The sequence below is a fragment of the Neopsephotus bourkii genome, unplaced genomic scaffold (assembly GCF_033783945.1).
Source record: "Neopsephotus bourkii isolate Nb327-2 ecotype Australia unplaced genomic scaffold, CSIRO-AGI_Nbou_v1 NB_350, whole genome shotgun sequence".
Taxonomy (NCBI): domain Eukaryota; kingdom Metazoa; phylum Chordata; class Aves; order Psittaciformes; family Psittacidae; genus Neopsephotus; species Neopsephotus bourkii.
In genome coordinates this window covers 5,363-16,554 of record NW_026900856.1, presented here as the reverse complement: position 1 = coordinate 16,554, position 11,192 = coordinate 5,363, and the positions used below count along the sequence as shown (strand labels likewise).

The 11,192-nt window shown below is 39.8% G+C and overlaps 1 protein-coding gene across 1 annotated transcript; it reads left to right on the top strand.

The window, feature by feature from the left end:
* The first annotated feature begins 748 nt into the window (after positions 1-748).
* Positions 749-10,766, top strand: LOC133209590 (pancreatic triacylglycerol lipase-like). The gene is made up of 12 exons (XM_061348289.1): positions 749-889; positions 1,663-1,817; positions 2,313-2,435; positions 4,204-4,338; positions 4,962-5,070; positions 6,159-6,278; positions 6,519-6,638; positions 8,066-8,184; positions 8,398-8,527; positions 8,711-8,822; positions 9,806-9,973; positions 10,655-10,766. Exons 1-12 carry the CDS (start codon positions 841-843, stop codon positions 10,716-10,718), a joined length of 1,404 nt encoding a protein of 467 aa, XP_061204273.1. The 5' UTR covers positions 749-840; the 3' UTR covers positions 10,719-10,766.
* The last annotated feature ends 426 nt before the right edge of the window (positions 10,767-11,192 follow it).

Here is an 11,192-nt window from a genome sequence, read left to right as displayed (position 1 = left end):
TAAATGATAAGCACTACCAAGGTTCAATGGAAAGTACTTTTTAGCTACAATACCAAACAGCAAGTTGGATAACAATCATAAAATGTGTAATGTAGATTTTTATCAGTAAATTCAACAGAATTGGCAGCCAGCAATGGTCTTTACACTGAACTATTACTCAGTTCTGAAAGTGCAGAATTATCTCATGAAATTCATCTTCTATTATACTAATCCAATATAATATGACTTTGACAGTTTCTACAAGGAAAAAAAATAAATAAAATAAATCAGTGTCATGAAAGCAGTTTGGGAATTTTGTGATGATCTATTTTTCTTCCTGCATCAGTACAAGCAGTGCCTGGGGTGTGAGGTTAGCAAGGAAACAGAAGTACTGATGAGAAATTTTTGTAGAAGGATAAAGCAGACTACAAAACGCAGAGTGCATGAAGCACACACCAGTGCATGGAGTTTCCAAGAGGCATCGTAAGTACTTCAGGGTTTGGGGGGGTTCTTTTACCTTGTCAGGTATACGGCTTCCCAAGGCACAGCAGCATAAAGGAGACGGCAGCTCACATAGGCATCCTTAGGCTAGTTTTAACACAACTACTATATTTTCGGTGGGAAGCATAGCTTCATTGGGAAAAAGTCACACTAGATTTAAGCTATGCTTTAATAGATTTAGAAGCCTCAAAATCCCTAGCAGAGCAAGCAAACATAATGTTCATACTTGGTGGTTATAGCTATATGCTGCAAAGAAGACAGGCACAGAACCCTTGAGAAAATTCAGCAACAGAGAGCTAAGTGCACTACCTAATCAAGCGAGTTAGCGGATACTACCTGCTTCTTCTTCTACTGTTCTAGATGCTTGGGATTTGGATCCTTGCACTATGCCTGCTCAGCGCAGCAGAAGGTAAGTATACAGGGTTATTATTTCTATAGCCTTTCTATGCTGCTGTATTTTGTGAGATGTCATTCTACGCTACGGTGCCTTAAAACTTGCCAACTGATGTTACATGGGTCACTTTCCTATTCAAGAATGGCAAGATGAGCGTGTGAGTGTTGTATTTCCTTTTCTCCACACTGGAAATATCACCCTAGGAGTATGCAAAAAATGCTGGTGTTTTCTATCTCAGAGCAAGGCTATTGCTCTAACAAGGCTAGGAAGTTGGGTTTTGTCCTCCTCTTTAGTGACAAAAATGGAGAAAAAGTTGGGGACACTGGGTGGAGGAAGTCTAATGATGGTATAGCGTCATATTCAGCAGAAGCCACCAGCTTGTATAGTATAAAACTTCCCATGTAGCGTGCAGTCAGCCATTGAGCACAGTCTCAATATATTGCTGATTATTTGCAGTATTTTGGCTTTTTAATAAGAGAAACTCATCAGCTGTCTCTGTCTTAAACAAAACAACAGCTGGGGAAAGATACCTAAAGTACGGTATAGGATACTGATGGAGGAACTGAACTGAATACTTTGTTGATGAGCAATAGGCTGGCTTCTTTCCTTGGGATAAACTGTAGGTGTTGAAGATCTGAGAGAGGGCAACTACTGATCTTTGCTCTCTGTAAACCATAGGATGTTCAAGTAACTGAGAGACGTCCAGGGAAGAGATGATATGAGTTATAACTAACCGGCTCCACTTCTTTGCTCATTCATCTCTTATGGATCTGATCTATGTGCTACAGGTTCAGAAGTCTGCTATGATAGGCTGGGATGTTTCTCAGACAATATGCCATGGTCTGGAACTACAGAAAGACCAATCCATAAGTTACCCTGGAGTCCAGAAAGGATAAATGCTCGCTTCCTCCTCTACACAAGAGAAAATCCTGATAGCTATCAAGTAAGAACTACTGCGGTTTAAACATGAATAAATCACACGCAAAAAGAGTAAATAAACACTGAGTCCAGCTGTGCTCCTGGGAAGTGTTGGAAACCTTCATTTTATTCAAGAGACAGCCTTTTTCAGCTCCATAGCAGGGCCTCTGGAGCAGAACTCTCATGATCCTCCAGCCCCCACAGAGCAGCATAGCCCATGTTTTCTGTATGGCCACTGGGAAGTGGTGAGAAACCGTGCATGTCTTAATGATTGGGTAATTCTTTTCCACAGGTCAAAAGACGACACATTCAAAGTAAAGTCTTGGCTGCTCTAAGATACGTGTCAAAACTTGCTTTGAATAGAAATACAGACCTTAAGCCATACTCATGTGAACGCTTACAAATGAGTTTAACATTGCATAACAGCATACATATACAGCATAGTCCAGGTCTTTGCAATTTTCATAAACTATTTACAGGAAGCAGATGTAATTGTTTGTTCATTTAATATCTACAACAGGAGATCTCTGCAGTTGATTCCTCCATTAGCTACTCCAACTTTAAAACAAGCAGGTTAACCAGGTTCATCGTCCATGGTTTCATAGACAAGGGAGAAGAAAACTGGCTGTCAGACATGTGCAAGGTAGGTACCAAAAAGTGCCTTAGTTTCCATTTATAAAAACATTCCTATCTGTTTTTTCTATTTCAAATCAATTTGTCTCACGGTACTGCTAATGCTAAGGGCAGCAGAAGAAGACACATTTTCAAATCATTTGCATCTAGAATACATATATCCTCATCTTGAGAAGAAGCTCTCTGCTTCATTGATTTCTGCTGATTCCCCAAGTTATTTCTTAGTCCTGTCTCCATACCAAGCTGCACTTCCTCTGGTCGTCTCAACAAGCTGTTTTCTGGTGTTCTTCTCAAATCCTGTAAACATGCTTTCGATTGCAGCTTCAGCTAATGAAAGGTACTAGTCCTACATCATAGAGCAAAACACCAGTTGACATACATGACAGTTTTCAGATCAGACTTTTCAACTAACTATTCACACAACTACAGATTTGTTTAAATTCTATATTCCTATTTGATTTATAAGAACACTCTGAGAAACAATGTGAAAGCCCACTGAAATGTATTTCACATTTATTGCATCCCTGTTATCTGCTTCTCTTTGACACAGGGGCAAGGAAAATAAATCTGAGAGTTTGTCATTGAAAAAGAGAATCTCTGTTGATTAGCCCTTTGTGAACATCGAGGTGTGATTGTTGGATTTGTTAGTTTACTTTTTCCAAGTATCAGAAGCAGAGTGGTGTTTTTTTCAGTTCTTATTCTCCTATTTCCCACTCTTAAACCAGATTTTTTTCAGAACCTCACAATCAAGCAGACAGCTCACATTTTGCTTCAGCTAATCCCTTAATTCTATATGATGAATTTTCATGAGGGTGTAGTAAGAGGCACGGGATAAATCTTCCCATTCTCTCTCTATTACGGTGGCCTGTGTTTTATCACAATACTCCAACTTTATTAAAAACATGGTCTGTAAATCTTCTAAGAAAAGAGCAGAGCAAATGGGATTGTGAATACATCAGCCTCGTATGGACATCTGTTATTTACTTTCCTTGCCATTAAGCAATAATCCTATCTGCACTTTTATTTTTACCACTTCTAACACAGCCATATACACTTCTATTTCCTTTTTTGTTCTTTGCCACTTGTAAACTGTTTTGGATGCTTTATAATGTCTGACCATAAAGCAAAGAATGAATATACCAAAGCTGCTAAAGCAGAATACATTTAGCCAAACTATCCAGCTCAGAAGAGAAAAGCAAAGCTTCAGATTCTGTGGCAGACAATAAAGTATCTGCCTGTGCATATATATCCCCAAATAGAGCCATGAATCTGAAATGAATATTTAGTGACACCAGCAATTTCTGCACCCTCTTACAAAAAAAAAAGCACTTTTTCTTACAAAATTGTATCAGAAAAATACTCTTGTTTTTGTCATAAAAAAGCTCCAATTAAATCACTTTTAAATCACTTCAGTGAATCAGGACAAGAGTAGAGCTCATTTCTCATTTTTAGTGTTAATGTAAAGTTTGATTAACATTAAAAATTGAAAGGGTCAGTATTGATATTGTTTTCCCTTCTGCAACAAATACTGCTACGGGTATTTGAAACGATGGTGTGGTCATTACTACAGCATACCACCATCTTTCAGTATGGTCTGAGCACACATACACCTCTGAGCAGGCGTGACCACATACATAAGCTAAGGTATTGGTTCTTAAAACATTCTCATACAAATTCATGGGACATTTATGAGTGGAGATGTTACAAGCAACACGAATCAAACCTAGACTGTATTTACTGTGGGGAGCTTTGTTTTCTACTTCTGTTTTACAAAACAGCGGATACTCAGTGTGGAAGATGTGAACTGCATCTGCATTGACTGGAAGAAAGGCTCAAGATGTCAGTACACCCAGGCATCAAACAATGTCCGTGTTGTGGGCGCTGAAATAGCTTACTTTGTGAACACCCTCATGGTAAGAAACTCCTGGTTATAAAGCTATAGATAATTCTGACTGGAAAGAGATATGATTCAGGAACTTTCATGAATCTGAACATAACCAGCAAGGAATATGTTCTGCTACTCTGTGATCATTTTCAGAGTTGTGCTAAAACCACTCTTTGTAAAGTTAGAGAACTACGTAGCAACAGCAGGATTCTTTTATTTAAGGTGCTCTCAACACACACATCCCATAAAAGAACTATAATTTGCTTCAGTAGACAGTATGCCAGGTCGAGAAGTGCTCTGACCCATATTTCACATGGTGCTTGAACTGCCATGTGAGTGCCTGATTGGCTGAGCCTTCCAAGCCAGATGACCTTCCTGTTGTTATTAATGGGTCTAGAATTTAAAACGAGCACAGAGCCTCTTAGGCCTTTGCTAACAGAGTTCTCTAAAGTTTTATCAGCCTCCAAATGAGAGCAGCACCTGAATAAGTGGTTTTGAAAAAGTGAGGTATTGTACCAAAACTGACAGATGCTGAAATCATATAGCTCCCAAATATATAGTCAAATTGAAAGTACTTTTTCAGCACCTTTTTACTCCTCCCTGTTGCTGATGAAAGCAGAGCTAGTAATCTTTTATATTCTATTTTCTCAGGACACATACGGATACTCTCCAGCCAATGTTCACATTATTGGTCACAGCCTTGGAGCACATGTGGCAGGCGAAGCTGGCAAGAGGCGTCCAGGAATTGGAAGAATTACTGGTAAGTCAGTGACTTAAGTCACAACTCCTACTAAAGACACCACTGCTTAAATAAGATGTTGCTGCTCATTCTCTCTTCTTATCGTATCTCATTGCGGGCTGTAGTTTAGTAAAGGGCAATTTGGGTGTTGTAGAACTTAGCCTCTTTTCACTGTACACTGAGCAGTGGTTCTCTGGTAAGGGTTGGAAAGCAGTCAGTGCCACAGTTATTTTGCTTGCATATATTTACACAGGAAAGGAAAGACTCCCTACAGCTAACAGAGCCAGAAGGCTCCCGCAGTACATCAGATGAATTGCTGACACGCATTAACGCCTGTGGCAACCTCTACAGAGCTTGATTTGGCCTCTTATATAGCAGCACAACTGATACACAACACCCACTGCTTGCAGGTCCCTCCAATGCATGTTATAAGCGGTACAACAGTGAGCAGTTCGCTTTGTACTGCTAACAAATATCATTTTCCAGAAAAGGATGGATTAAACCTGAAGTTTCAGAAGCAGTAGGCTAACCTTACCCGTCCTGATACATCACCCATTCTCACCTTGCTTTGCTACGTCTACATACATTTTCACCTAGTAGCGTACATTATTAGGAATTACTATTCCCCCGCCCTCAGCAAAATATCTGAAGTTTCATTTGTTTTCTTAATAGTTGATACAGAGATAGGTATATTTATTGCATTATGAGTTCATTTATAAATAAGGTGTTCCAGCAACCTCACAAAGCAGAGATGCCATTTCAAGTATTGTAAAACCTCCAATACTCTCCCAGAGAAAATACCTTAAGAGGTATTATGAGCTAAACTTGTGGTCAAAGCAATCCTTGTTCTTTCCAATACTGGAATTCAACATTGGTGTAAATCACTAAAATTTAATAGGCCTCACACAAGTAATCATTTCTGCTTCTTGGGAGAAAAGCCACTTGATAAGAGAGAGCAGAAAACACTGTCTTCCATATACTATACTACTTAAATATAAGGAACCACAGATCGCTATATATGTGATGACTCATTATATACAAGCATAGCGTTATATAGGACAATGCACTTCTATCTCTTTATCTGTACATAATAAGTTTTTTCTTTTCAGGACTGGACCCTGCTCAGCCTTACTTCCAAGGGACTCCCATTGAAGTCAGACTGGATAAAACTGATGCTGAGTTTGTTGATGTTATCCACACAGATACAGCTCCCACAATCCCCTACTTAGGTGGGTATTGAACAATACTGTAATCATTATTATTTATAATCATTAGTTATGCCATGTGGCACTTCACTATCCTAATAATTCATCAAGACTCACTTGTGCTGTGCCACAGACACAGAACAAATACACCATACTGATCACTAACACCTCACATCCTAAAATACCAAGCACCAACAAACTTCAGCTATGGGTACGAAACAGTATTGACTGAAAATATGCTTACCCCTACTGTAAATGCTCCAGGTTTTGGCATGAGCCCAGCTATTGGACATCTTGACTTCTATCCAAACGGAGGAGTGGAAATGCCCGGATGTGGAAAGAACCCTGTGTCACAGATCATAGATCTCGATGGCATCTGGGAAGGTAAGTGTCGATTACATTACAAACTCAGGGATAGATCACCCCTCACAATGTAAGCACCTAACTTTCCTTAATTCAGGTGTGTTGCATTAGCTTTTGGTGTGCCCAGCAGCAATAGCAGCTGGAGAGGGCAGTGAAACTGTTCATATGCTTAAACTGCCCTATTTTCCAGAGCTCATTAAAAATGAAACAAGACAAAGGGGTTTGACTCTAAAAAATCTGCCTCCTCTAAAGTATCCAACACCAGAAACAAGTTACTGAAACCATGAGGAGAGTTTTGAAGGTTCTGTAACAATACTTTGTTTCTATGCAGTTGCCCAGCAGCAATACTGGGTGGAGTAGGACAATGATGCTCACAGCTCCTCCTGATGGGCTATCTTCAGCTGCAGCCCTTCTGAGATAGAGCAATTAATTAGTTTTTTGTTACCTTTACAATCTGAATTGCATTAAAGCAATGTCATTGAATCTGTTTATATTGCGCCAAAACAAGATTGCATGTAGCTGCTCAACTAGAGTTCTTTGTTGGTATACATGGTTCTGATAACAGCTCTAAGTATTAGAAAATGTTGAAGTGTCTTTAGAAAGTTAAACTGCACAGAACATTAAAAAGAACCAACAAAACTAACAAAACAAGAGTTCTACTATAGAGATTTTGCACTATTTTATCAGAGCTTTTTCTTACATTGCTGCAAACACCTGAAACTCTGGGAATCCACTAACTCATTCGTGGTAACCAGCCTTTTCCTCCAGATTTTATTCAGTGCAGTTGAAGGCATTACATTTTCTTTCTTTCTTTTTTGTTATGCAGTAAACTTGTTATCAATAATGGGGAATTAAAGCAAAAAGAAATAAGCGTGTTGTATATGATCTTCTTTTTAACCAAAAGTCAGGCAAACAATGGCAACACAATGGAAAACAATATATTCATTATTTTTATCTTAAGATTCTCCCTTCCTTAGAAACCCCCTGAATAATTATAGTTTTATTTTGAAAGCCTCAGCTGGAGCAAATCAGCACTGCCCTAGGAACTTCCCTCTTAAATACTTTCATTTGCTTTCCCTTTCTTATGGTAATCCCACTGTTACCTACAAAAGACCTGCTTCATGCCCTTCTCCTTTCTACTGTGCACCTTGGCCAGATTGCTTGAATAAGTGTTTGGGAGGGTGAGGAGAGGGCAGGGGCTAAGCTGAGCTCCATGGTCAGTCTCCACAAAGCATTTCAAGTCTGCATTCTATACCTGTAGAGTCAGTGACATTCCTTAGACTATCATTGCAAAAGTAAGCTTCATACCTTATGCTTGATATTATAAGAATTATGATGAGGCTTTTGAGGAGGAATGATGCATCCCAATGACACGCTATTGCTGTGCCAGTATCTTTCCTGAAATGGTAACAGAGTGAAAGATTTAACCTGGAAACATCTTTGTGCAGGAACTCGGGACTTCATGGCTTGCAATCACCTGAGGAGTTACAAGTATTACTCTGACAGTATTATCTACCCCGATGGATTTCTGGGCTATTCCTGTGCTTCATATGATGTTTTTCAATCCGTAAGTACCTCTGAAAGCCTCAGGGTGGACTGTGTCAAAAATTGCGGCTTTTTCTTATTTAGACACCTGAAATCCAGTTTACTTATGCTAGCTTATACCCAGAGTGGATCTGTAAGAGAAACAAATGTCGATGTGATACCCTAGTGGGTATGTCAAAAAGAAGTCCTTGGTTGGATGGGTAAATTTCTTAACTGATGTATTTGTTTTTGCTAGGGACGCTGCTTCCCATGCCCAGCAGAGGGATGCCCAAATATGGGTCACTATGCAGATAGGTTCAAAGGGAAAATTAACAGTGACTTTGTGAAACTTTACCTGAACACTGGAGAAGCCAAGGACTTTCCTCGTGAGTTTCCATTGCTTCCACTGCTACCTACTGCTTGCAAACAATCCTTTTTGTTGCCCTGTTTTACAGTTAACAGATGATCGGACCTTACAGCAGGGCAATAGCTGTTCATGCCAATACTTGATATTCTAGAGACTGCCTCTCCCTGGGTACAATCTAACTTACTGTATTTCTTGTATGCAGTTTGGAGGTACAAAGTAACTGTGACCCTCTCTGGCAACAGTCCTGTGACAGGATATGTAAACATTGCCCTGTATGGAAGCGGTGGGAACACAAGACAGCACCAGATTGTCAAGTAAGTAAAAAATTGGAGAAAAAAGAAACTTATCTTCTAAAACATTTAATTCAGATTTCTGTTTATATTGGTCTTACTTTAGAGATCAAATTCGAACCTGGTGAAAATGCAGAGGCAGTTCACTTGGATGATTTGAAGGGAAAAGGTTAGAAGGCAGGATCTTGAACCCTCAGAATCCAGCATCACTTGTTTGCTGTCCCACCAAGGTCTTGATAGACCTATGCTAGCAGAGTTGTGATCTTTCTGCCTTTCACAGGCTTCTAAAACGTTGCCACCACAGCTGCTAAAGTTACCCCATGAATTGCTATACAAATATCTACTTTTTGTTGCTCATAACTTCACCTGCTTACACTAAATTATAGAATCAACCAGGTTGGAAATGACCTTAAGATCATCCAGTCCAGCCATTACCCCAGCTGCTCACTTGCCTCGTGTGCTCTTATTTATTTGTATTTTCCTTGTTTGTTTCAACTGCAATATCTGAAATGGTGAAAACTGGGGAGAAGGCATGCAGATGTGGGCTTTGGGCTTTATGCTTTTGGTTTTCTTCAGTGACAGCTATGTCACTTCCACCTCTCCAAGAAGGACTTCACATCTTCAGGTATTTGTTAGGAGCTGATCCCAGTTTGTAGGCTTCCATGTGAGATCCAACCACACGAGACAATCTGCCAGTATTGAACACATTCTGGCACTCTCTAGGTCTGTAGTAAGCTCTATCTTCTTCAGAGGGATCACCCTGCAACTGAGTCTTCCCTGGGAGGTGTTACTGTAGCATCTCAGGCCTTTGCTGCTTCTGATAAACACTGATTTGGGATCAATTACGTTGGAGAAATGGAAATAATTTTGATACCATGTTATAAGCTAAATATTGTTTTTCTACTAACTCTCTCCTCCCTTGCTATCACAGTCACTCAGTTGACAGGAGTGGTGATTAGTATTAAATCCTAACATGCCTCACATCCGTAAAACGTTCATTTTCACAGGGGAAGCCTGAAACCAGACAACACTTACACCGGCTACATTGATGCTGAAGTTAAACTTGGAACAGTTACAAAGGTCAAATTCCTCTGGAATAACAATGTGATAAACCCAGCTCTTCCCAGAATAGGACCTGCAACTGTTGTAGTACAGTCTGGAGAAGACAGAAAAGAGTAAGTATATCCATTGTGAAAATCTTGAGAGTTACTTGGGAAGATAGGCGACAAAATTACATGCAAGGTTATGGGCATCGTTCTGTCCAAGTTCTTACTGACCATGAGGACTGGTTATTTGTGTGTGAGCTTGTGTTAGCATGTCTGATTCACAGCTGGCTGGAGCAGCAGATGTTTTTCATTGTTATTGGTGGCCCCTAAGATCATGACTGATTAAAGAGGACCATGGTAACAAACCCACCCTTCCAATGAACAAGACTGATTTTTCTAGACTTTGCGGAATAGGCTGGGATGTTCAGATCATACAAGTGTAATTTATTGATCCAGTTTCACCCATTTTCCTGAGCTTTTTAAAACAAACTCCCTCATTTGCTTAATCAGCTATTTTATCCACCCCATGATTTGGTATCTAGAAGAGGAGGCACAGTACGTTTTAAACCTATATACACAGTTAAAATGCCATCACGTGGAAGACAACATGGGAGATGGAAACAGTTTCAAGCAAAGCTAAATGCTTACAGCCCAGTAGCATCACCTTTAAGCACAGATTCTAGGGCCAGCTGTAGTTCCCATTCTGTTCTGTTGTGTCAAATGACAAATCAGGTTGTCTAATCTTAAAACCAAATCAATTTGTATAATTTCAACAACTCATGGTGCTTACATTGTACTTTTTTCTTTCAGATACCGTTTCTGTGGTTACGAGACGGTGAGAGAGGATGTTCTGCTGACTCTTAATGCTTGCTAAAAGCACATATGAACACCCCAAGCCTTGATACCAATAAAAGCTAGCATAAAACATTGGTGTCTGGTGTATTTGTCACTGAACTCATAATCCTGGTGGTGTCTGCTGGGGTATTTGGTGCTTTGGGTAGTGGGGGTGAGGTCTGCGGATAACTTTCTATAGACAGAAGTTTTGAAGTAGTTTTGGGAGTGAATGAGCCGAAACATGTTGAAAAATTCCCCTGATTTCAGCCAAGTTCAATTTCAAAGTAATTTCAGACAAGAGGAGGGAAGTGGCCAAGTAACAGTAACTTTCCTAACCCTTTGTTATTTCCCAGTGGTTTCCTGCCTCATGCCCATTTACTGTTTTCATCCTCTCCCTGTTCAGAGCATGATGACAGAGTTCTGGGCCTGCACTGTCACAAAGAACAGCACAAGTGCAGATTTCTATTGTAACAAACCTTGTGGAGAATGATTGAGGTCAGCAGTCTCTACACTG